The 24,315-nt window shown below is 43.0% G+C and overlaps 1 protein-coding gene across 4 annotated transcripts in view; it reads left to right on the top strand.

Annotated features, from left to right (window-relative positions):
• Positions 1 to 24,153, top strand: part of FANCA (FA complementation group A) — a 66,717-nt gene extending 42,564 nt beyond the window's left edge. For 3 of the 4 annotated variants that reach the window (XM_044987242.1, XM_044987243.1, XM_044987244.1), the window contains exons 27-43: positions 690 to 786; positions 1,493 to 1,669; positions 2,804 to 2,877; positions 3,636 to 3,764; positions 7,287 to 7,377; positions 8,504 to 8,670; positions 9,285 to 9,390; positions 11,305 to 11,364; positions 11,848 to 11,952; positions 16,287 to 16,399; positions 17,331 to 17,472; positions 19,518 to 19,580; positions 20,644 to 20,749; positions 21,286 to 21,361; positions 22,025 to 22,181; positions 23,410 to 23,502; positions 24,016 to 24,153. In XM_044987242.1, coding sequence (XP_044843177.1) covers positions 690 to 786; positions 1,493 to 1,669; positions 2,804 to 2,877; positions 3,636 to 3,764; positions 7,287 to 7,377; positions 8,504 to 8,670; positions 9,285 to 9,390; positions 11,305 to 11,364; positions 11,848 to 11,952; positions 16,287 to 16,399; positions 17,331 to 17,472; positions 19,518 to 19,580; positions 20,644 to 20,749; positions 21,286 to 21,361; positions 22,025 to 22,181; positions 23,410 to 23,502; positions 24,016 to 24,123 — 1,864 coding nt within the window. In that variant the 3' untranslated portion in view covers positions 24,124 to 24,153. The remainder of the gene's footprint in view (positions 1 to 689; positions 787 to 1,492; positions 1,670 to 2,803; positions 2,878 to 3,635; positions 3,765 to 7,286; positions 7,378 to 8,503; positions 8,671 to 9,284; positions 9,391 to 11,304; positions 11,365 to 11,847; positions 11,953 to 16,286; positions 16,400 to 17,330; positions 17,473 to 19,517; positions 19,581 to 20,643; positions 20,750 to 21,285; positions 21,362 to 22,024; positions 22,182 to 23,409; positions 23,503 to 24,015) is intronic. The other variant, XM_044987246.1, reaches the window with a different exon arrangement.
• Positions 24,154 to 24,315: the final 162 nt, after the last annotated feature.

Genomic DNA, 24,315 nt, shown 5'->3' with positions numbered 1-24,315 from the left:
TCATGGGTGAATACCCACTTCGTCGGATGCATGTTATTGGACATGTTAGTGTTTAGGTTTACAACGTTTTTAATTGAAAATGAAACTTAAAAGTAGAAACTTTAGACCAGATGTGCCCCAAGTTTGCCCACCAGTAGGCTGCATAAGAAATTTGGGAGGAGCCCAGGGATTGCATCTAATTTGGCACCCTCATCTTTCCATATGGAGGTGTGATCCATGGAAATTCCAAATCCTACCAGGTGTTAAATCAAGATGAAGCTTTTTTTTTTTTTTTTTTTTTGGCACTTGTGGTCTTTGCAGTCTACACCCCCATATTAAAAATTAGGGTGGCTCTGGGTCAGCCCTGAATTGCACAAAATAGGACTGCAGTCTCTCTCCCAGGTATGTTGTGATTTTATTCTCATCTTTTTCTAGACTTCCTGTGCCAACTTTTGAAACGATTTAGTAGTTACTTTTATCACCTTGCTCTTTAAAATCCATTGTCAGAGCTCGCACAATGTTCCAATATGATTATACTGTTGGAGTGGATATCACTGCAGTTTGTATTTAGACCATTTTGAAGCATGATATCCTTGATTTTTCCTTGGCCCTGGGCTCTCCTGGATGGAAAGCAACAGCAGCTGAAGATGGGGCAGATATGACAGATGACCCAAACCAAATAACTGCTCTTTCTTTCTCTCTTCTCTCAGGTTTTGTACTGCAGCTATTGCTTATTTTTTGTGCAAGTTTCCTTCCCTCTCTCATGATGATTTATGCAAGCTGCTTCCCTCTGGCCTTATAAAAAAGGTAACCATTTTAATAATTAAAAAAAATCCATTGCCATCACTTATTAAAAAGGCAGTGCTACTGGAACTTTCTGTTGCAGGTATTCGTACTGTAATATATTAGTACTAATTACAGTATTTATCCTGAATCCTTTATGGGAGCTGCCTTAGCTCTCTGCTTATTCATGTCATAAGGAGTACAATAGTATGTAGCCAACTCTGTTTGCTTTCTTGTTTCCTTACAGAGCATTGGAAGGTTTAAAAGTCTAATATTACATCTTATCATTTTTGTCCCAGATTCCATGATTTTCTTGGTCTAATCCTCCTCTCCTCCACACACACAACCTATATGTTTTACAGTTTGGGATTTTTGTGTCAAGTAGCTGGGTAGCATGAGGAACAGCTAAACAAATGTAACAGACATTTTAGTTCTACCAAGTTAAATCCTGGTCTGTTTTGGAGGTTATTAGAGAGAAGAGTAACAATCACACTGCTCCAATTCTAAGGACTGGACTCATGAACTCCATATTTTAGGGCCCGATTTTTAGTGACCTCTCCACTTTGTTTCCACTTGAGCAAACACATTTTTGCCAAATAATTGAATAAAAATACATTTTTGGTAAAGTATCCTTGTCTCTTTCCACACTCACTACTTCACGTAATTGGTACTTCACAGGAGCTTTTTTTAAATTCATGGCAATATGTAAATTCTACTGTCTTTATTTTAGTTACAGTACGTTGTGCCACGGCTGAGCTTAGAGGCTCGAGGAATTGGCCATGAGGAGGAAGCACCTGAATTGTCCTGGAGGTCCCTCTCCTGTCCCTCTGTAAACTACATGAAAACCAGCCTCTGTTTATGGAAGCAAACACGCTTTCAAGAACTCTTGAAGGAGAAACCATTCGAGGTAATAGTCCTATCATCATACCATAATGCTAACTCTTCAGATCTGCGCTTTGGGATTTCCCAGCATAGATGCAATATTATTACTCGTTAGCACCAGTAGCTGCTCCCTGTATTATTTAGTCAGTGCTTGTACAACACTTTGAAGATGTGTACAACCAGATCTAAGCATTAAGAATTATCATTATCATCATCCCTGTAACCTACAGATAAGGTGCAGTTAGGAGAAAAGACATGAGGCATTTTGGCTTTTTAGAGAAATTGATAACAAAAAATTAGAGTAGGATATAATGTGGTAATGCAGAAATAGTACTGTGGAGGCTTTTTAATTATAACTGTACAATAAATATATTTATATCTCAGATGTATGCCTAACAGTTTAATCTTTTATAGAAACAGATCTATGAGAGGGCCAAATTTTAAAAAATGCTTATGGACTTTTCCTGGCACCCAATTTAAATCATGCAATCCCTTGAAGTGCACATGAACAATGGATTATTTGTGCACACCAGCACATATTTGTCCCTGTATCAATAAAAAAACAGGGTAACACATTTCATAGATTTATTCCCTTCACCTCATCTTGGGAATTTATCTGATGTGACAGTTATTCTTTTATCTGATGTTTTCATTTAAAAGATTTTTGTAGAGAAGTCATGGGAGACCATTAATAGAGTATTGTTAGGTTTAGTTCACATATTCTATTAGTTAAAACAGTCAATACAGTAAAGTACATTTCCAGGTATAATATTTTGACTTTTACTTTGAATGGAATGTGTTTGATTAGGCTGTCTTACTTCCGGGGTGTGTGTTTTTTAATTATTTTCTCCTTTGATTTATATTGCCATATGTTCCACACTGGTGTCTAGATATTGAGAACATGGGCACATTAGAAGTATTAGAGATACGTGTGCTTTTAGTAGTCTTTGAAACTAGTGGTGGCTTGGTTTGCTAGGAGAATGCTCCAGGAACAGAAATGTTCTTGAGACTAAATGGGAACTGATAATTCCAATTGGTGTGTGTGTTGAGGGGGTGGAGTGTGTGGGGCTGAGCTCCTTTTGGTAACCCAGCTGTAGAAGTCATGTTTCCTTGCTGATCTTTTCTTTTATTTGGTGCTGAATCTCTGCATTTTTCCCAGTTATCTTTCCGAGAGTGGCTGTTGTTTGAGCTAGAAGTCCAGCCTGAGAAGGATATCCTTTCTGTTTCTGAAAGGTAAGTGCAGAATGGTCCTGTAAAAATGGAAGTAGTTTGAAATGCATTTCCAGTTAAGTCAGAAATAATAGAGAAGGTCCTAAGCCCCGAGTTTGATGGCAATGTAAATAAATTTGTCTGGGTTGGGGCGTGAACTTCTAATAAAATAAATAATAATAATTGGAGATAGGTATAGAAGGGACCTTGCAAGGTCATTGAGTCCAGCCCCCTGCCTTCACTAGCAGGACCAAGTGCTGATTTTTGCCCCAGATCCCTAAGTGGCCCCCTCAAGGATTGAACTCACCACCCTGGGTTTAGCGGACCAATGCTCAAACTACTGAGCTATCCCTCCCACCACATCTCAAACAAGAGCTCAAGGTATGTTAGAAACAATGGGTTTGGCTTCCTTGAGGAAGTTATACAAGGTAACTGTTGACTTCAACAGAATTCACTAGAACATCTTTCTATCTCAGGACTTTCCCATGCCCAGAAGCAAGAGATGGTTGTTACAGGCAAGCCTGCAAACACTATATGCCCAGCCTCATCACGTCTCTGGATTGTTAAAAGTCCCTCAAGGGAGCTGTTAGTTTTTAATCTGTTCCTTTAAGGGCAATCACTTTCTAGTTTCATATAGATTTATCATATATGCAGGTCTGTGTGGCAACCTTCTTTCTGCCATTCCATTTGACTTGGTGTACTGTGTTCTCTTTAAAAACAATGGACAGGAAGCACTAAAATTATTTGATATGAATCCAATCTTCCATTGTTCAATATTGCAGGCAGGACTTCCATTACTGGGCATTGTACCAGTGGTATCTTCCAGCATCCTCTGCTTCTGGAGGCTGTGATGGAAACCTGGAAAAGGCATGTGGCATTCTTACTGGTACAATTCTGGATTTCTCCCAAAGGTACTTTATCTCACATGAATACGCTTGTACAGCAGTGACAGTTTTACTGTGAAAATGGAAACTAATGGTAGAGACAGCATTTGACTCTGTACCCACACCATAGGAAAGGTTTATATGTTGGGTTTTAATGCACACACAGTCACCTAATTTTAGCTGAGTCTTGTTGACTCAAGCCAGAGCAATGTCATAGAATGTTGCCCCTCACTCACTTCTTCATAATGCGTATGGGGGGGGGTGTACACAAGTGTTTAAACGTTTCATATTGCTATAGATGTGCATGTTTACCCAGTATTTGATTTCCTCAGAAACTAAATTCTAACTTCCTAAGTCACCCATCAAATGATGTGATTCCATACGTCTATATGAATAGAGCATACATTCCTGTACACCACAATGCGTTTGCACTATCATTAAGACTTTAAAAAAAAATTCTAATTTTATAAAATCTTATGAATGTTAATACTTCATTTCATAATTAAACATTTAAAGTTGTTTGGGTGATTAGCTGAACACTTTGACCCCCCTGCTTTTGAGTAAGAGGTACCTCGTTTCTTAGTACTTAATACAAAGTATTAAATCGTGGGTATCCGAGGACACTTCTGTGGCAGCCAGCATAATCCCCTCCTGTGACTATTGCTGAGATGGAAATCCCAAAAGCTGCTGCAGAAAACCTTTCAAGTTTTAGTACAAGAGATGGGCCTCTTCCCTCGCTATTTCCCCACTGAACACCACTCAGTACTGTGCACGGATCTTGCCATTCACCTCGTCTAGTCTCTTCAGCACATGATAGTGTCATATCCCTGGGTAGGATGCTCTTCCAGTCCCCCAAGTGCACCCTTTCAAGTGACCCACACCTCCACTTCTCTTCGGCGTGGGATCCTGCACTCCAACCACTGTCCCACTGTGTCTCCAGGTTACACCTCTCTGGCTGCCAACCATGTAGCCAGTGGTCAGTAACAATATGCAGTGACACTAAAGCAGTTTCTCCAAAACCAAGTATGATTTATTTTGCCCAAATGGTACTGTGGAAGTAGAGAAAGAACTGACAGGGATTTGTAGGGGATCTTAATGCATGACAGTCTCTGTTAGCAAGAGTCAGGCTAACTGTAACCCTACTAACGCGAGATTTGTAGAAGTGAGGATTGTGTGAGGCGAGTGGAAAAGAACTGTGTGAGAAGTTGTTTTGACCTTGTGTAGATACTCGAGTCTACATTTCATATTCTCTTAAGTGAGAAAAACAAGATATCAGGATGATCTATGTATAAACAAAATGCAGCTGTTGCTTATTATTGTCTGTAACAAAAGTATTAAATGCTGCTGTAATTGTTTACCTGTTGAGAGACCTGTCTAGGAAGGGGAGACCCTATGTCCTAGTGCACTCTCTCCCTGCTGTAGCTGCTCAACAGAATAAAGTATCTGACTCTGCTGCACCCAACCAAACGGTGAGAACTGAGTTTTTCTCCAACAGTACACAGAACTGAGAAAAGTAGATTTAACTATCATAAAGCATATTGTTTGGCATTCCCCTCAAGCCCCTAGGTAGACATAACTTTAGTCTTGGGGTGTGTCATTCTCTCTGGGCACTAAGTTACAGCTAGCTTGCTGCAAACCATGGCTCTCAGATAAATCTGTGTCAGCCTCGCTGCTTCCTGGCTCTGTCCCTCTGTCAGCTTCAGCTGAGCTGACCATTTCTTCCCTCTCTTTTTCTGCCAGAAGCCTTTTTTTTTTTTTTCATAAATCCCCTCAGCATCTTTTGATCTCAGCCCTAGCCTTGGGAAGAGACAAACATCCTGATTTGGATCAGGGCCAGCTCTAGGTTTTTTTGCCTCCCCAAGCAAAACAAATTTTGGCCGTTCCCACCCCAGCCCTGGGCTCCCCCACACACCTCTGCTGCCCCAGCCCTGGGCTCTCCCCCCCCTCCTGTACCCCCTGCCGCCCCAGCTCTGGGCCTCCCCCCACCTGCACCCTCTTTCCGCCCCAGCCCTGGGCTCTCCCCCCCACACACACCCCGTGCTGCCTCAGCTCTAGGCTTCCCCCCACCAGTGCCCCCCCACCTGCACCCTCTTTCCACCCCAGCCCTGGTTCACTGGTAACTTGCTCCCAGGGCGGGTCATTCAGCAGGAATTTTGGATGTGCACAGAACACAGACAGGATTGGTTCCCATATGGTTACAGAACTGCAGTAAAGTGGAACAATTTTCAGCTTGTGTGATTGGAGGATATCTGGATGCATATTATAAGACTGTCCTCCATAAATGAGGAAAAGTTGAGGTGCCTTTATTATTCTTTTGTTCCACTCTTTGTTTCTATGGGGAATTTGCCAATGCAACATCACTGTCTTCCTTTTAAACAAATAAAACAAACAAAAAAAAGCAATTCCAGACCTAAAAACCACTGGGAAGTGTTTCTTGCTCAATTTTATCCTACTTTTTCTACAGCAAATCACAGGGGATCAGTATATTTGATTTGGGAGAAATGAAGTAACAGCTACCCAAACTGAGCTTGAGCACTCCTGAATTTTGAGCTGTTCAAATCTGGAAGGCAGGTGCTAGATTCCCTTTCTGAATATTAGCTAAATCTGGAAAGGAAAAGTCAATTTCTGCTTCCATGGCTCAGAAGTGGAAATCCTCCTATATGCCTGGTACTGTATCTAAAGCTGCCGAAGTCCCCTAGCAGAGCCTCCCTTCCCTTACTTTTCATTTTAAATTCTAGTGGGATCCACATACCTCCCTTGCTAGGCTTCAGCTAGAGAGGGGTACTGTCCATTTACTCCATCCAATTCCTTCTTTGGGGGCTGCAAGGTGAGGTCACACCAGTATCCCTAATCCAGTCTGGGGATGTCTTCTGAAGGGGATATCTGGGCCAAAGCCTTCTACTCCTTGGGCACACTTGTTCCCCATTCACAGTGCCACCCTGCTCTACCAGTGAGCTCTCCATTCACAGCAAGCTGCAGCATGAGGTTTCAGCTACCATACTCCCTTTCCTGTTGATAGCGGCCAAGGGAATGCTGGGAAATGTAGTTCTTTCCCTGCTCCAGGGCTGGCTCTATAGGCAGGGAGCTAACCAAGGAACTACAGCTCCCAGGACCCCCTGTTGGTTCTCAGCTCCCAGGCTGGATCCCTGTGGGCTGTCGCCCCTGCAAATGGGCTGCCCTAAGTACCTGCTTACTTTGCTGGTGCCTAGAGCTGCCCCTGATTTGGATGGTGCCAGCCAGGTAGCCTCCTTCCCTCTATTGATGGCTCAGCCACTGTTGTTTGAAGTGGGTACCAGAGAGACTATCTTATCTGTGTCATTGTTTAACTCTTCCTGGATTCCTTAACAACTCCTCTTTACAGCCGCCTTTCATATTACTCTATGCATTCAGTTAGGCATAAATATAAAATTGAACAGGGAAACCAAGTTTACATAATGCTAATGAGAAATAATGCAGACATTTTTCCCAGTTTGTTACAGGTAGGGTCACTGAAAATATATATAAATAAATAAAACAGGGATAGTCATCAGTAGTCTCTCTTAATTCCAGGTCAGAGCTGGACAACTGTGGCCAATTGGAGAAGTCAGAGTTTTCCGTTCATAACAGGACAGTCAATCCTGATATTCTCTGCAGATTACAGGTGAGTTTAGATCATGATACAAATCCATATGCCAGATCCATGAATTTGGCCTGATGAAAGCTTTTCTAAAATTTCAGTGTACGGAAGACAGTCCTCAGTGTTTAGATATTAGGATTGGTGCTCTGGATACCCAAAGATAAATCAGTGAGAATATTTTCTCCACTGTTTTAGTGTGTTAATTCACATGTCCTTAAGGTGCTAGAACAGTCCAACCTACCTTGTTACAAGCTGTGAGAAAAACACATCTTTTGAAAATGTGCAAGCAGCCAGTCTTGAATTCTAGATTGACAGTTTGCATTACATGTTGAATTACATTTACAAAAGTGGAATTCTGTTATAAGAATTGATTTTTGGCCGTTCGCTCCCCCCCTTCTCTGGCCCGTATTAATATACTTACATGCAGGTTCTTGAAGTAGAGTTTCCCAAATTAGCCTTACAGAGAAGCAAGGTCTCCATCTTGCAAAGATAAAGTGAGTTCTACTAGGCATTTTAGTACCATGGCAGCTCTTCTATTTGTAATTGTTTCTAATTAGCTGTCAAGCTAGTCAAGTTACATATCTGCCTGCATCTGACTGTTATTCAAAGGTACAAATCTATCTTTCCACTGAAGACATCAAAGAAATTAACTTCTAATCTGGTCCTTCCTGATCCCACAGATCAATATAAACAAGACAGAACACACACAAGCACTCTTGGAATCTGGATTTTGGAAAGTGAAATGTAATCCATATAGCCACCTAATCACTTCAGGCACTGAATAATCAGTAAAACTGTTTTCCCCTGAAACAGGGGAATCGAACCGCTGAGTAATGCAAATTTAGTAGAGTGTTTTGCAAGCACCAATGTGCTTTAGAAAGCCAAAACCTAAAGAAACAAAGTGCAGAAGAATAAGTTGGAAACTGCACGCTGGATAGATGTAGTGTTCAGAAGGGTGAACTCTCTCATTTCAGGGGTTGTTGAGGAGTTCTGTCACTTCATTGTGTATATATCCAGGTTCTGGGATTTCTGGGCACTTGTGCAGTTGCTGTAAATCTAAAATCACCTGAGTCACTGATACCGTGGGGTGAAAGAGGATTTGAAATGCAGACTGATGTAAAATTATGATAAATTTCTTTCTCCCATCCAGGAAATGGTACTTGAGCTGGGGTGTAGGAAGACTTCACCCACTGGCTGCTGGAATGACAAGGGACACTTCCTATTTAGGATTTTCCAGGAAAGGTTAAAAACTATAGGAAATGGCTCTGCTGTAGGTGAACGGCTACTGAGGCAGCAGGAAATGCTACTGCAAAAAAGGTAAAATACCAACAGGATGCCAGAATGAGAAAAACGTATCTGATAAAGCTACCTTCAGAAACTCAACTACACTGCACAACAGCGATGAAATAATTGTACATCCATTTTCCGAAGGGGTGATAATTAAGGTGGGAACATATTACGTATGTTTACTGGTTTAGTGTGGTAATCTTGTGGAGTGAGGTGTTTATTCCCTAACACCCCCTGGTATTTGAGCTCTCACTCAACACACCACACTTAGCTAAAGGCTGATCCTGATAGCAGTCCTAGGAATTCAACCTCCTGGACCTGCTATTTACAACCATCACCACTTGTTTTGGTCACAATAACAGGCTTTACTTCCCACTAGGGATGAGATGGGAACTCCACCATTCCTAAAGTCATTGTTAGGGTGTCTTGAAAATGCTCTGAATATTTTATTGAAACACCAAATCCATTTCTGGCCATGTGGAAAAATCCCCAGTGAGTAATCTTACATTTCCTGCTAGCAAATGTTTAAGGAATTGAGTCTTGGAAAATTCTCTAAATTCTACTGAAAATCAAAGTCAGGCTTTATATGACCTGAGCGCTGTTCTGTCCTCTTCTTGACTGCATGTTTTTAAATTTTACTTTAGGATTCTGTTGAGTCTCCCTCCATCAGTTCTCATCATGATGTGTCGAAGAGGAAAGAAAATGACCTTGGATTGTGAAGATTTCTTTCATTTTGTAAACACTGAGCTGGTGTGTACAGTTTTCTCAAACAGTAGCAAGTTTGGTATTTGCTCTGCATAGGGGTCTTAAACTTGAGAGTAGTGAATTTGGAGAAGAGATCAAACACCATCATACTTGAAGCAGGAAATCTGGCATTGTGTGGGAACCTCAGACAACCTATGCTTCTGATGTTTGTGGCACTCAGGGCTGGCTCCAGTGTGTTTGCCTCCCCAAGTGCCCCCTTCCACCCCCCCCCCCAAAAAAAAGGCCGCTATCGGCGGCAGCTCTACTGCCACCACTTCACTCTTCGGCAGCAATTCAGCAGCAGGTCCTTCCCTCCAAGAGGCACTGAGGCCTCGCCACCAAATTGCTGCCAAAGACCCGGACGTGCCACCCCTCTCTGTTGGCCGCCCCAAGCACCTGCTTGCTGCGCTGGTGCCTGGAGCCGGCCCTGGTGGCACTATAGATGGCCAGATACCTGGAAAAGTTTTGTGGTGTTGTGAACCTTACTAATGACTGATACTATAGTATTCCTCTGTGTGCTTTTTCTCTGTGGCAGAATGCACTCAGAGTAAGTTTGTCTGGATTCACAATGAGTATATTGTGCTGATGAGAAAGGACTCTTTTTGGAAATACTATATAAAGATTTGGTCTGATGAAGTCATCTGCCACTTTGCTGGATGTAGTGAATATCCCACAAATGGGTGCATATCTGAGTAAAATCACTGATCAGCAGTTTAGACTTTTGACCTGCAGGGTGGTGGTTTAACCAATTTGTTAACAATAGGACAACTATTTTCAGTTTTGTGACCTTGTTTAAGTCAGATTGAGTAGAGTAAGGTGCACAAAGAATTTTAGAAGGGGGAGTCCTTTATTCTTTTTATTCCATGCCTCAATTATAGGTCACTTGTCATGGCTCCTGGAGCCTGTCAACAACATTTCTTGTTGCCATTAGAGTCATTAAGAGCATTTGAAGTAGAGAAATCTGCAGCATTCCCTGGTGGCCTGGAAGTGAGAGACTGAGTTTGTATCCCAGGGCTGGTCTTCACTGCGGGGAGATCATTGCTGTTGCAATTGATGCAGCAGGGATTGATTTTTTTAGTGGGTCTAGCGAAGACCCGCTAAATCAATGGCAGAGTGCTCTCCGGTTGACCCCACTACTCCAGCTTTCTGAGAAGAGTAAGGGAAGTCAACCAGAGAGCATCTCCCGTCGATGCAGCGCAGTGAAAACCACTGGGGTAAGTCAACCTAAGCTACGTTGACTCCAGCTATGTTATTCACGTGGCTGGAGTAGCATAACTTAGATCAGTTTATCCCCATAGTGAAGACAAGCCTAAAGTCTCTGATTTCCCTGATGCCTCAGGGCACTGTACCAGGTTCCTGCCATATATATGGAAATTCAGACCCTATCATAAGCTAATTTTCCATCTTTAAAACCGTGAGATATTTTGAAACATCTTAGTATTTGACATAAAACAATAGCTTCATAATGGTTGTGCCATCAGCTTCTGGGGGGTCTCTTCCTTTTATATTCTTTGTGTTAATCAGCTTTATTTACTTTACTTGGCTAATGATCCCTTGCAAACCACCTGTATCTGTCCATGCGTAGATGGAGCAAGGGAAATCCACTCATCCAAACAATGTCACTCTGCCTAAAAGCAGTTCTGTTATCTACAGTATGCAATAAGCAGCATTATCTGTGTTACTGTCTGACGATAGCAAACTGCAAAGCACTGTCTAGTGACTGACGTTGCTTCACAGGAGAAATGAAGTCTTGAGTGGGGCTCTAATGGGAACAAGTAACTGGGCTTTCAGAAAGGTTTATTCTGTACTGTCAGACCTACCCCTATTGGGAAGTATTGCCAAAGGGTTGCAAAATGTTTTAAAAAAAAAAAAAATCTGCGACCCTCTGAGTAAATTCTTGTCTGTCTTATTCTGTCACAGAGGAACATTTGTTACAGAGGATGTGCACTCTCCTATGACATCACGGCTCACTTCTTAAGGGTAACTGGTAGTTTAATCTTTCTTCTCCATTTCTCACACAATGCAAAGACTGAAATTGTTTGCAAGGAAACAATTTGCTGACTTTCACACTAGGACCCTGATCTGCCACTATTACTAGAACTGGAATGTGCATTTATTTATGCAGTGGTTTTGAGAACCCAAAATAGGAACTTTGTGTTTGTGGACTTCACATTTACATATTCTGAACTGTGGCTGTGGACGAGGAGCGATGGATGTAATATTGTATAGGAATTGGTGAAATGTGTGAGGGATTAGTCTGCAGGTGTGGAAGTTTTATTGAAATATCAGTTTTAGCTAATTTTTCACAGTAGGAGAAAACTAGGTTCAGGATAGGTTTGTGGGTGTGATTTCCCTTCTGAAAAATGCTGACTCCTACAGCTGGTTTTTATTAGTTGACAACATATAGGTTTGAAATGTATAGGAAAGATATATTATTATCACATTGTACTTCCACTTCTCCAGGGTCTGCTAAATGCCAGTTTGGATTATGAGGAACCAGCACAAGCGGTTAATGATGTTTTGAAAAGATGTCGAACCGAGTGTCCCATTATCATTTCTTCTGCAGCGGTAAATGTTCTTAATTATATTTCCTATTTTAAGTACTGGCTCCAAAATACGATGCAAACTGTAAATTAGCTTAGAATGTGATGGTGGGGGGGTGGGTTATGGGAGACGGAAGGGAATATTTTATGTATTGATATTTTGGTTAATTTACAATAAGACATTAGTTACATTGTCTTGACATATATAGGTACATATCTTAATACAAAATTAACAATATTCAGCAATGTATTGCATTTTGACCATATATTGTTACATCATTTCCTTTTTTCCCTAGAATTATTTAGACACAACCTTAACATGGGGGGAGGGGTATGTTGTCACAGTTCAGGGCAACTGCACCTGTATTTTCCCCCCAAGCATCCACTCTGAGGCATCTGGCTCCCCAGCTGTTGCCTTTATTTTCTGTCTCATTCCCTTCTGACCAGGATATTTCCAGGCTGCAAAGTTCTCTGCTTTCACTGTTATTCCCAGCAGAGACAGGCTGCCCAAGCACATTTGTTTGCCTTCGTTTCAGAGACTGATAAGAGTGATTGTCAACTGTTATAAGTTCTTCAAGTAGATGCAGCCGTGTATTCCACTTAGGTGTGTGCACTCCCAGTGCAGGAGAACTTTGCCTCCCAGCACTCATAAAGGGGTGGCACTCATGCCTCATGGCCATAGCCCCTTCCCTAGCTATGGCCAGTTTGAGCTTTTTGCCCAGAAACAGTTCTTGAGCATGTGTTATGAAGAGATCAGATGCCATATGGCAGTGTTTCTTATCCTATTTACCATTGTGGGCAGCATCTGATGGTACCTCCTATGGCCCTGAGGATGTCACATGGGCTGCAGCTCTGTGCTGATTGGGCCGCAATCCGGCTGCGGGTTGAGAACCGCTGTTATATGGAATAACCCCCTGGATTCTGTCCAAAAAGCAGCAGACTTTGCTGATGCTTATGTGCAAACTAGGGTATCCAGTGAGCACAAACCCAAAGGAAAGGGCAGAAGCCTGGCATAAAGGTGGGGACCCCATTTTATCCCTGGAAAAGAGGAGGGTTGCTTGGAGCCCAGGCATACACGTCCCTAGAATTGATTCCTCCCTAGAAATCACTCAGACCCTCTATAGAGGAGAATGGTCCAAGAAGGTGTTACCTATGTGACTGCCCTGAGCACGTGACAAATAATGGCCCTAAACCAGTGGTCCCTAAACATTTTCAATTGCCCCCCCTCCCCTGAGCCACGGTGGGGGGGGGTGAGGAGTGACTGGGAGAGGGGGGCCGCTGGTACTTTCTCCAGAGTGGTCCCTGAGTGCTCTTCCAGGCTCCAGCAGCAGCTGCTGTTCTTCCTCCTGCTCCCTTCCCTGGTGCAGAGGCTGGTTACTGCAGGTAACTGTACTTTGTATCCTGGCAGCTGGAGCGGAACTGGGGGCAGAGCGGGGCTGAGTGGCACTCCCTCTGCACGCCCAGGAAGCTGGCCCAGGCTCGCTGTGTGCTCCCTGGAATGTTTTTCTGTGCACCCCTAGGGGGAGTATGCCCCACAGTTTGAGGACCACTGCCCTAAATTAAAAGAAACTAAACCCACACCCCATCCAATCCAGATTAATTAAGCTATCTTTAACCTAGAGGTGCCTCCAGGGCCCCTCATTAAGTTGGAGGTGGACATGGAATTTATTAAAGTTGCAAGATGTAAATGGCAAAGAATACCTAGTGTGGCGAGAGACTGGTCAGGGAAAGCATGGTCAAAAGAGAATGACATGGCATTGGGAAGATAAAAAATTCCTAGACCTGTCACTAAGATACATTTGGAGTGGGAAGGTTTAGCGAGTATCCTAAAAGTTAGGATGTTGGATTGTGTATTCCCACGGAAATGCTGGACTTTGGCTAAGGCTGTTAAAACTGTAACCCATGGTAAAGAGGAATATGGGTCTGAGATCTCAGATGGGAATATATAAAACCATTCAGATTAACTTCTTTGGGGTAGGGAGAAGAATCTCAGGACAATAGAAAGAAAGCTGGGTGGGTAGGTGTAATTCAGTTATTCTCTATGTATCCTTCTTGACTATCCTACAAGTATAGGATTTCCGTGACTATATCCAAGTATCTCAGTGATTGCAGCATTTCTCCTGTATTGCTTTCCTCTGAAAGGTACACTATTACTTTTAGCCACTTTTTTTGTGAATTTGTCTGGGAACGTGTTGTGTTTAAGTAGTAAATCAGAACCTCTTGGAGGCTTTTGTAGCATGCCACTATCTAATATTCCACAGATGATTCCAGCTTTGCTTATATGATTCAGGAAGAGTGAGCTGGTGGGGGAATCTTGTTTTGTTTGTGGAAGTGTTGTTAAAAGACTGGAACAGAATTGTGGGACGATAGCCCGTGGCTATGCAGGACAGGGAATGTGGGAGAAGCTTCTGTATTTCTGATATACAGTGCAAGCTTGTCTTTTTGCCAGTAGTCCAGAAACCCATAAGCACAAAACATATTTTTCCCCCTGTGCCTAATTCTTCAGTCAAGTTTCTATTTGCTGCTCTGGTGCTGATGTCCATGTCTATAGCAGTTTCATGTAGTTTGTGTGCTGATTATCTCTCCAAGACAGCTAGGCCCTGAGCTTCTTAGCACACTTCCTGCTAAGGGAATGTGAGGGTACTGATGGAGAGGCACTGCCACAAAATACCTTTTTATTGGTAAAGATTTAATGACCTTGCACTGCTTCATCTTTGTGAGACACCACCTGCTTATTTATCACACACAGTTCAGTCAGCCCAGAACTATTCTTAAAATAAGAAAATAAAGTAAATAAAAACAAACAAAAAAGAACCCCAACGCTCTGATAGCCACCTGGCCAACATGGCTCACAGACTCAAGATAGTTAAGACCAAAGCAGATTGTGAAGAACTTCAAAAAGATCTCACAAAACTAAGTGATTGGGCAACAAAATGGCAAATGAAATTTAATGTGGATAAATGTAAAGCAATGCACATTGGAAAAAATAACCCCAATTATACATACAACATGATGGGGGCTAATTTAGCTACAACAAGTCAGGAAAAAGATCTTGGAGTCATCGTGGATAGTTCTCTGAAGATGTCCACGCAGTGTGCAGAGGCGGTCCAAAAAAGCAAACAGGATGTTAGGAATCATTAAAAAGGGGATAGAGAATAAGACTGAGAATATATTATTGCCCTTATATAAATCCATGGTACGCCCACATCTCGAATACTGTGTACAGATGTGGTCTCCTCACCTCAAAAAAGATATTCTAGCACTAGAAAAGGTTCAGAAAAGGGCAACTAAAATGATTAGGGGTTTGGAGCGGGTCCCATACGAGGAAAGATTAGAGGTTAGGACTCTTCAGCTTGGAAAAGAGAAGACTAAGGGGGGATATGATAGAGGTATATAAAATCATGAGTGATGTTGAGAAAGTGGATAAGGAAAAGTTATTTACTTATTCCCATAATACAAGAACTAGGGGTCACCAAATGAAATTAATAGGCAGCAGGTTTAAAACAAATAAAAGGAAGTTCTTCTTCACACAGCGCACAGTCAACTTGTGGAACTCCTTACCTGAGGAGGTTGTGAAGGCTGGACTATAACAATGTTTAAAAGGGGACTGGATAAATTCATGGTGGCTAAGTCCATAAATGGCTATTAGCCAGGATGGGTAAGAATGGTGTCCCTAGCCTCTGTTCGTCAGAGGATGGAGATGGATGGCAGGAGAGAGATCACTTGATCATTGCCTGTTAGGTTCACTCCCTCTGGGGCACCTGGCATTGGCCACTGTCGGTAGACAGATACTGGGCTAGATGGACCTTTGGTCTGACCCGGTACGGCTGTTCTTATGTTCTTATGACTTCACCAGAGATCATTAAAAATGTAAAAAATACAAACCCTGCTTTTTAACACTATAAAAGCACCCAAAATCTTGCATACAAATTGGTCAGTTATCTAAAATCCCACACACTTAAAATAAAGTGTCACAGCCTTCAGAACACGGATATACCATGAAAATAGCTACAGGCATCAGCCAGAGACACTGTCCCATGTGCCTTGTGGGAATGATGGAGTAAGCAATCAGAAATATGTAACCCAGATGGGACTGCATCATCTTCTGTATGGCTGAAGGGAGGCTGAGGAAAAAAAAATCCCTTCTCAGAGTGACTCCTGTTGTAAGAAGCAGGAATGGGCAGCTAGTACCTTGCTGATTAACAAACACAAGATCGCAAAATTGCAAAAAAGTATCTTCAGGGGTGTTCTAGATGCCGTACGTCCTGGCCTATCTACCAAACGTAGCTGCCCTGGTCTCACTCTGCTGACTCCCTGTGCTGCGATTGCTAACTCTCTTGGTTTCCAATGTTCTTCTAGCTGTGGTGGCCGAGGCTGGAGCCAGTGCTTTGCTCCCAGTGGAAAAGGCTGTTTGAGGCTCCACTTGCACAGGAATTGCAGAGACTGAGGAAATGCCAGCATTGTGCTACTAGGTAAGTGTGAGGAGCCTGAATATCAGATTGTAGGCAGAAATGAGAATGGACTCAAGGCAATTTATCTTTCTGTGGAAAAATGAAATGTGCAAGCCAACTCTCTGAAACAGATTGCTGGACTTTCCACTGGCAGTATGACATGCTAAGGGGGACAGGAGATTTGCAGGACAGCTTTATACATAGATTCATTTGTGGAGTTTAAGGCTAGAAGGAACCATTATAATCTCTTGCATAACACACGCTAGAGAATTTCACCATTTCATCTTGGGAGAGTGCCAAGCAGTACAGGAAAATATAGGTCCTTTGTGGAATAGAATAGAAGACCAGAGTTATTGTTAGACAACAGAGACAGGAAAATAGCCTTGTGCAGTGGCGGGGAGTCAAATTCTTTACCCTTGATTTGGTGGAGCCTCTCTGATCCTCCCAGTTTTCATGAACCCTCATATTGGTGCTGTGCTGCACATCTGTTGACTCTCTCCCCCAAACACCACTACTCCCTCCTGTTCAGGGGTACTGCAGCTTTCCTGACTTACAGCAGTAGATGGGCAGAAGTGGAGACTCATATGTTTGACACTTCTAGCTGACGGCCCTTGTAGGCAATAACTGGATGTTCCCATTCTGATAATCGTACTAGTCTTAAAAGCTAAAATAGATTTTTTGAGTTAGAAAATTTGTGACTGAACCATCCCCAGATGTGACCTTTGGTCAGATGGGATTGTGGCCATACCAAACCCTCGGGCAAATGTTTTGGAGAACTGCCTATACATAGGAACAAAAATTGGGGGCGGGGCGGGAAAGAGGTCTCCCAGGCAGAAAGACCTTGTCTCTTGATCCCTTACTCTATTGTGGCCTTGAGTAGAGGCCATGATTTCTCTCCTCACTCACCCATGGGTATCCCTCTCCTGAATGATTACATTGTTTTCATCCCCAGCTCCCTCTCTTTAGAAGCAGAATTTTCCCTCTCTGATACACCCTGGATTTCTGCGGCCTTTCTACACTTCACTTGTCAACAGCAAGCAGCACATGGAAGAATGAGAGACGTGCTGAAGAGAGTGGGGTCTGACACAGAGCAGGCAAGACTAGACATCTTGAACTCTTTGCAGTTCTCTATTTGCAATTGTTCTTAAACCATTAGTAAATATAAACTTGATTTTATTTATTTGTATCTATTTTATTTTTTGTAACACTAAGAGAAATGACTGCCCAGTGCTATTGTCTTGTCCCTTGTAAACCTTGTTGTTAAATCTGGTTTCTGGGAGGGATGTGGCGCTCAGTTCCTTCCTCTTCTCCCCCCACCCCCAGGGGTAAAGTTGGGTCCAATTTGTATAAATTAGTATGTTGGAGTTTTCTGATAAGTGAAAAGAAGAAAGAAAACTCTTGCCCACACACTCCAAAACCAAAAGCCAGGGGAGAGTGCTGAGAAGATAGCTGGCACCAGTGGGGCTGCAAGTCTCCTGCCTGTGTAAGGCAGCACTGGTGAATTCTGAAAGGAATTCCAGCTTGGCCTGCTCAGCTCGGAGGTTGATGGTTGAGAAGCATACACAGGACATGAATAAGGGCACTCAGCAACACCGAGAGGAGGAATTTTCCCATAAGTGGCTGCCATTTTGCCCGATTTACTCGGTGTCCTTGGTGCACAAGGATTCACTTTCCATGTGGAGAAGAAAAAGAAATAGCTGCACAATCAGAGCAGTTTAGTATTTTTTCAGGGGAAAGGAGTTCAAGTGTGTTCCCAATGCAGTGAAGTTCTTGGAGAAATCTTTTTATATTGACAATTTGCATTTCAAAATATACAACAAAATTATCTCTGTGTAGGTAGTAACTTACATGAGTGGGAAATAAGCAGTCCTGCCTTTTCCTGCCATTGGGTCAATGATTACTACTATTGCTATTTATGTACACGGTGGTAGCTCTCAGAGGCCCTAGTCAGGGACGAGAGCCCCGTTACGCTGGGTACTGACCACACATGAAATGAAAAGACACCTCCTGTCTCAGAGTTCACATTTAAACATATGGTGAAGACAAACAGGAGGAAGGACAGGGTAACAGTGCAGTGAGTGAGTTTGGTTAAATGAATAGCAGTCAAAACAAATTGTCTAGCCACTGATCGAGGGTCAAATTCTCCTCTCTTACAGCAGGACAACTGCCCTGACTTCAGTGGAGTTGCTCAGGTGTAATTGAGAGAAGAATTTTTTCCACTGTGTACAGGGTTGGCATTGTGTTGTGCAGCTAGAGAACCATACTGTCCTGTGAAGCTGGAGTGTGGTGTTTGGATCAATTAGCCCTGTCTAGGAATGGAACAGTGAGGGGAGTTCCATATACCTCATTCCTATTTAGTCCTGGCTTGTTAGCAAATTATTTATATTTTTCCTCATTCTGTCTCTCTGGGTCTGTTGGATTTCAGTGGAGTTAAAAAGTGCACCCTGCTTTTCCCCCTCCGATATCCTAGTCTATAGTGTACATATGTTGTACATAAATCCTTTTGGCTGGTTCAGCTGTCAGATTTCTTGGAAGGAAGGAGGCCTGGGTTCCTATTTGAATAATGGCACAAGTGAAAATCAGGGTTGGTCTTACCCTGATCACAAAATCACCTCCCAGTTTTACCTGAATGGCAGAGCCCCAGAACAGGAATAGGCTTGTTGTATGGTAGGACTGAGGGTACTGCCAGAGGTGGGAGGGGTGCTTAGCATGTGCTTGCAATATGCTTTTGCTTGGGCGGTACTGTGCCTTCCACAGCTTCCTGAGTGTTGAAGATCACTTATATCTGTGGATTTGGGGAAGGCTGTCGGTTCTTTTTGATCACTGACTTTCAATGAGCATCATTCCTGCTGTTAAGAATTTTATGTGATTAATATGGAGTTTTGCCTTAAGAAATGGACTCTGGCTTCAAGACTTCCAGTCACTGCTACCCAGGTTTCACCTGCTGTATCCACTCCCAGAGTGCTGTGCAGGCTTGGGGCCCTCTTGAGCCACAGTCTTCCTGGAAAGAATCCCACTGCTTGTAACAAACCCAGAAGAGCCTTGGGACATGTTTGAGGGGCTTACTTCATGAATGGAATGTACACATTTCAAGTCAATACAGATGATATAAATAATATACACTTTTTTTCACTTGTAGCTCCTAGTGTGCCTGCTGTTCTTTTCACTCATGGATCTCATCTTGACCAGATTAGCACCAAAGGTAAATCCAAATCTGTTTCATTACACTGTATGGGTTTAAAAGGCTGGTTTGCCACCTAAAAATCCCTTAGGCCAGCACTATCAAGCTTGGTGGGATCCTGCTGCTAGCGGAAGGAGTAAGGAATGTCCCAGGCAGAGCATGAGGGAAGTCCTTGCTCTCTCCTACCTTGTTCATAAGCCGAACACAGCAGCCCTCCTTTAATTATGACACCACCTTCCCCACCATGTTAGTATTTAATGTGTGTCTTCCTGGCTGATTCACAGTTTTCAGACCTTCCCATTCAGTGGACTTTATGCCTCACTCACCTACCTACTGCTTGAACTAATACAAATAATGCTGCTTAGCCTTTGTATAGCATTTTGCATTTATTATTGGTCACTTTCCATAGGGCATGAAATAGACATGGCACTTTACAGGAGATAATGTCCCAAAGAGGGAGCAGAATCCCTGTCCTGACAATCTAACAACTCAGACCAAACAGAGGTTAGGGACCATAGCAGCTGGATTACTTTGTGCAACAAGATTTTGGGGATTTCTTTTTTTAAGGGAAGGTGTTTGGCAAAGGTTGATGATCTGAGAGGCTGTTCCAAGCAGAGGGGTGATGTGAAAGGAGGCTTGGAGACAAACTGGTCAGGAGAGAAGCATGAACTGTGGGAGAAGATGGGGTAGAGCTGGAGAATGCTCTGTGAAATAAGTGGTGACGTTCCCCCTTTGAAAGATGCTGAGGGGAAGTGACTTGCCCACGGCTACGTGCTGAGAACTGTTTGGAAATGCTTTGGTCATAGGCTGGTCCTTAGTGTTACTTTTTCTACAGCTTTTGATAAACCGCTGGTTACAGCATGCTTTCTGCCTTGGTCCAGGGGGATCTGGCACCTCCGGCATTAGCATCAATGCATTTGACTGTAGAGAGGTGGAGGAAAGCTCTATCCGTGCCTTTAGTAGTACTAATCCTGGCACTGACACCGCACTTGATAAACATTCACTATTACTAGGGCAGTTCTTTGTTTTGAAATGTAACCACAATTCAGTCAGGGGTGTGCATGTTCTTTTCTGAAATATACAGCAAGGGACAGAGGTTCAAAAATCTTTGGAATGGTGCCTGGAGATCCTTGGATGCTTGGAAGAGCAAGGCATATCCTGGCTAGCTCTCTTTCACTCAGCGGAGAAAGGTGAGTAGAGCTCTCCTCCCCAACTTGTGGGAATGCAAAATTTGGTACCAGGTGCTTTAAGGGATTACCTTTTGGGTCTGGTGAATATATTGGTCTGAAGGAGCCTCTCCACCCTGTAAGCAGTACAGAGAAAAAAGCCCCCTTTGGGGCATAAAGAAACTTTTCTGACTCTAGGTTTCCACGTGGTAGCACTTGGACTTCTATCAGCTGCTGTGTCGAGGGGAGCCCAGTGAAGGGTTGCTATTCATCGAATGTAACCAATTGCTGTTTAGAGTCCAAACAGTTTAAACCTTACAGTAGCTGACAATCAGTATGAATAAGTTACACAAATTTACTATGCCACCTGCTAGAGACAGGCTTAAAAACCATCAAGCACTCCTCCACAGGAGTGACCTGATCCAAACTTCAGATTATGCACTGTCCCCAGCAGTTGCCTGGAAGGAACTATGCCTAGCAGCTGCACGGCTGTAAAGTACCTGGAGAGACCCAATGATGATCTAAGACATTTTCCCTTCTCCTGTCTTTGGATATTGCAGGCCGTGGACCTTATCAAATTCTACACAGTGCAGCCTCAGACCAATACGTCAGCCTGTTACCTATTGCATTCTACAGGTAACAACAAAAAATGTTAAGGGTTTGTTTATGGGAGAAGAAAGTGGTTGGCTGCTCACATGCCCATTTCTAAGCAATTCTATACATGTTCTGTGCTTGAGTCGAGCTTAGACAAATGTGTATGCAGGGAGAGAATTCCTAATAGGGATAGTGTGATAGAAAAGTTTGATTGCCGTGAGTTTGGGATGGCTGTATTACTCCAGAGCAAAGATACCCCACCCAACATGGCTGGGATGGCCACTTCAGGCGTAGCCAGTGTCTTATGGGTGAAACAGACTGGTAACTTGCAAAGCTAAGAACACTTGTAACTCTCTGAAAGCCAATGCTACTTCTGTTTGATAGTCCGTGAAAGCTTTCCCTGCTCCCCAGGACCTTCTTGCAATCTTACTGTTTTCATCAACTCAGCAGAACTATGATTTCCAGACGGTGTGATTCCATCTTCTCTTGCTAGAAGTGTCCATTCACACTTCCCGGTGTTCCAAGGGGTGGAAGTAGTGTCCAGTGCTGAATACAGCAAGTCTGATAGTGAAATTCCACATGTGAGGTGGTGAAAATGCTGGTTGCACCTTTGCCCCTAACGTGTTTAACGATGTATGGTGAGATGCTGTTGAGGGGCTTCCTCTTGCACTGTACTCATTCTATATCTTGTGTGATTCCCTCTAGCCTTACCCCCTGCTTTCACCAAAACCTACTTAACAGAGAGCAAACCTTCCTTTACGTTGCTGTTGACATGTATACCCAGCTGCTTCGACTCTACATAGAAGGGGAGAATCCTCAGAGATCAGATCAGGGGGGACAAAGCCTACACACCGTGAAGCATGTGAGTGGTGGTCATTCTCTTCTCTTACCTAACTGAATTTTACTCTGAAAGCCTCCTAGCCACAATACCATTTATTCTCTTGCCTGTACAAAGTATATTTACTTTTTGAAATGGCTGACATACCGTTGATACTTGTACAGTACCCAACCCAGTGAGGCTCTGATATTGGTTAAGGCCTGGAGGTGCCAAAGTCACACACACAATTGTCGGTGTGGCATAAAAGAATGATCAAGTTGGAGTGCCATCATAAAGTAGACATGCCCATTAACCTTGCTGGCATAAACAGATAGTTACAGGTTAATGCCTCTTTTACCTGTAAAGGGTTAAGGAGTTCAACTAGCCTAGCTGGCACCTGACCAGAGGAACCAATGGGGGAACAAGATGTTTCCAAAGGAAGGAGGGAAGTTTCCTTTGTTTAGTTTCAGTTTCAGCCAGAGTGGGAAAAAATCAAGGAACCAGCCTCTTATCAGAGTAGTAAGTTTAGAAAGGGATAAATAGGTTTGTTTATTTTCTTTTTAACTTGTCTTGGTATCATTAAGGGAATTATCATTTGGGGTATTTTTTTATGTAACTAAATTTGTGCCCAGGGGAACATCCTCTGTGTTTGGAATCTGTTGTCTGTGAGAGTAGCTGGTATGCTAATCTCTCCCAGAGGGTTTTCTTTTACCTTTCTTTTCTTTAATTAAATGCCTTTTTCTTAATACCTGATTGATTTTTTCCTTGTTTTTAGATCCAAGGGGGTTGGATCTGGATCCACCAGGAATTGGTGGGGGGAAAGGAGGGGGGATGGTTAAATTCTCCTTGTTTTAAGATCCAAGGGATTTGGATCAGTGTCCACCAGGGAATTGGTGGAGGAGTCTCTCAAGGCTACCCAGGGAGGGGAAGGTTTTGGGGGGCGGGGGGGGAAGGGAGTGATCCAGATACTCAGAAATTCTGGATGGTGGCAGCGATACCAGATCTAAGCTAGTAATTAAGCTTAGAAGTGTCCATGCAGGTCCCCACATCTGTACCCTAAAGTTCAGAGTGGAGAAGGAACCTTGACACTTGCTATTAGGACCTTCGAGTGCACTTTAATTTTACACATGGTGAAGTTATCTACCTAATCTGTAACTAGGGTAAACTAAAGTACCTAAGCCACTTGTAAAAGTCAACATTCTTTTAATAAAGATGAAAGTGAGGATTTCAAGTGACTTTGCTTTCTGTCCTGAACTTGATGTCTTTTCACTAGGTGGATTCTTTAGAGGTGATAACTAAGGCTCGTCGATTTCTGCTACATTCAATTGCACGGTGCCCTAAAAAGAGCTTTATACATATACAACAGGTATGCTAAGTCCACCTCCTTTTCACTTTTATCAAGTCACTGTAAGCTCCTGCCTACCCTCCATTTAGTGTCAGCATGCATGCAGCCCTCAGTCTTTTTTGCAAGACTAATCATGAACTAGCGCTGTCCACAAACCATACAGCATTTAAATGCCCCTTTCATAGTACTTTTCCGTACACCTCTACCCCGATATAAAGCAAACTGGGATATAATGCAGTAAAGCAGCGCTCCGGGGAGGGGGCTGCACGCTCTGGCGGATCAAAGCACGTTTGATATAACACAGTAAGATTTTTTTGGCTCCCGAGGACAGCGTTATAGTGGGGTAGAGGTGTAGTACAGATCCACTGTTTGTGTGGAGGCGGCTGTTGCCTGACCCCAAACCATGCTGTCTCTTCTCTAGCTGAGGCATGTTTGGGAAGTTTACTGTAAACAGACAGGCTGAGCTGGTGCTGATCTTAGCTTGAAGAAGCAGTAATGGGTCTCTAATACCAGTTGTTTTCTTTTTCCTCCCAGTTACTGGATCCCTGTGAAGAGTTTGACCCAGAGGTGAAAGCTGCCCTCTTCCATTCCTCAAAGCCCACTGTAGCTGAGGATTTCTATGATGAACCAGTCCTCTTCTGAGTGATACTGGTGGAGAACTGTAGCCCGGGCAAGGGCAGCAGAGAAAGATGCGTCTAACTCTGCAGCTGCAGACAGTGTTTACTAAGAGTTTTTCCTGTCAATCCATTTCTTTGGATTCCACAAAAGTTATCAGCTGTTCTCCATCTTTGTAACCAGGACTACTTGATTCATATTACTTTGTAAATAATTTAT

This window comes from Mauremys mutica, chromosome 14 (assembly GCF_020497125.1).
Source record: "Mauremys mutica isolate MM-2020 ecotype Southern chromosome 14, ASM2049712v1, whole genome shotgun sequence".
NCBI lineage: Eukaryota > Metazoa > Chordata > Testudines > Geoemydidae > Mauremys > Mauremys mutica.
Note: the sequence above shows the minus strand (reverse complement) of the source record. Positions and strands in the feature narration are given on the sequence as shown.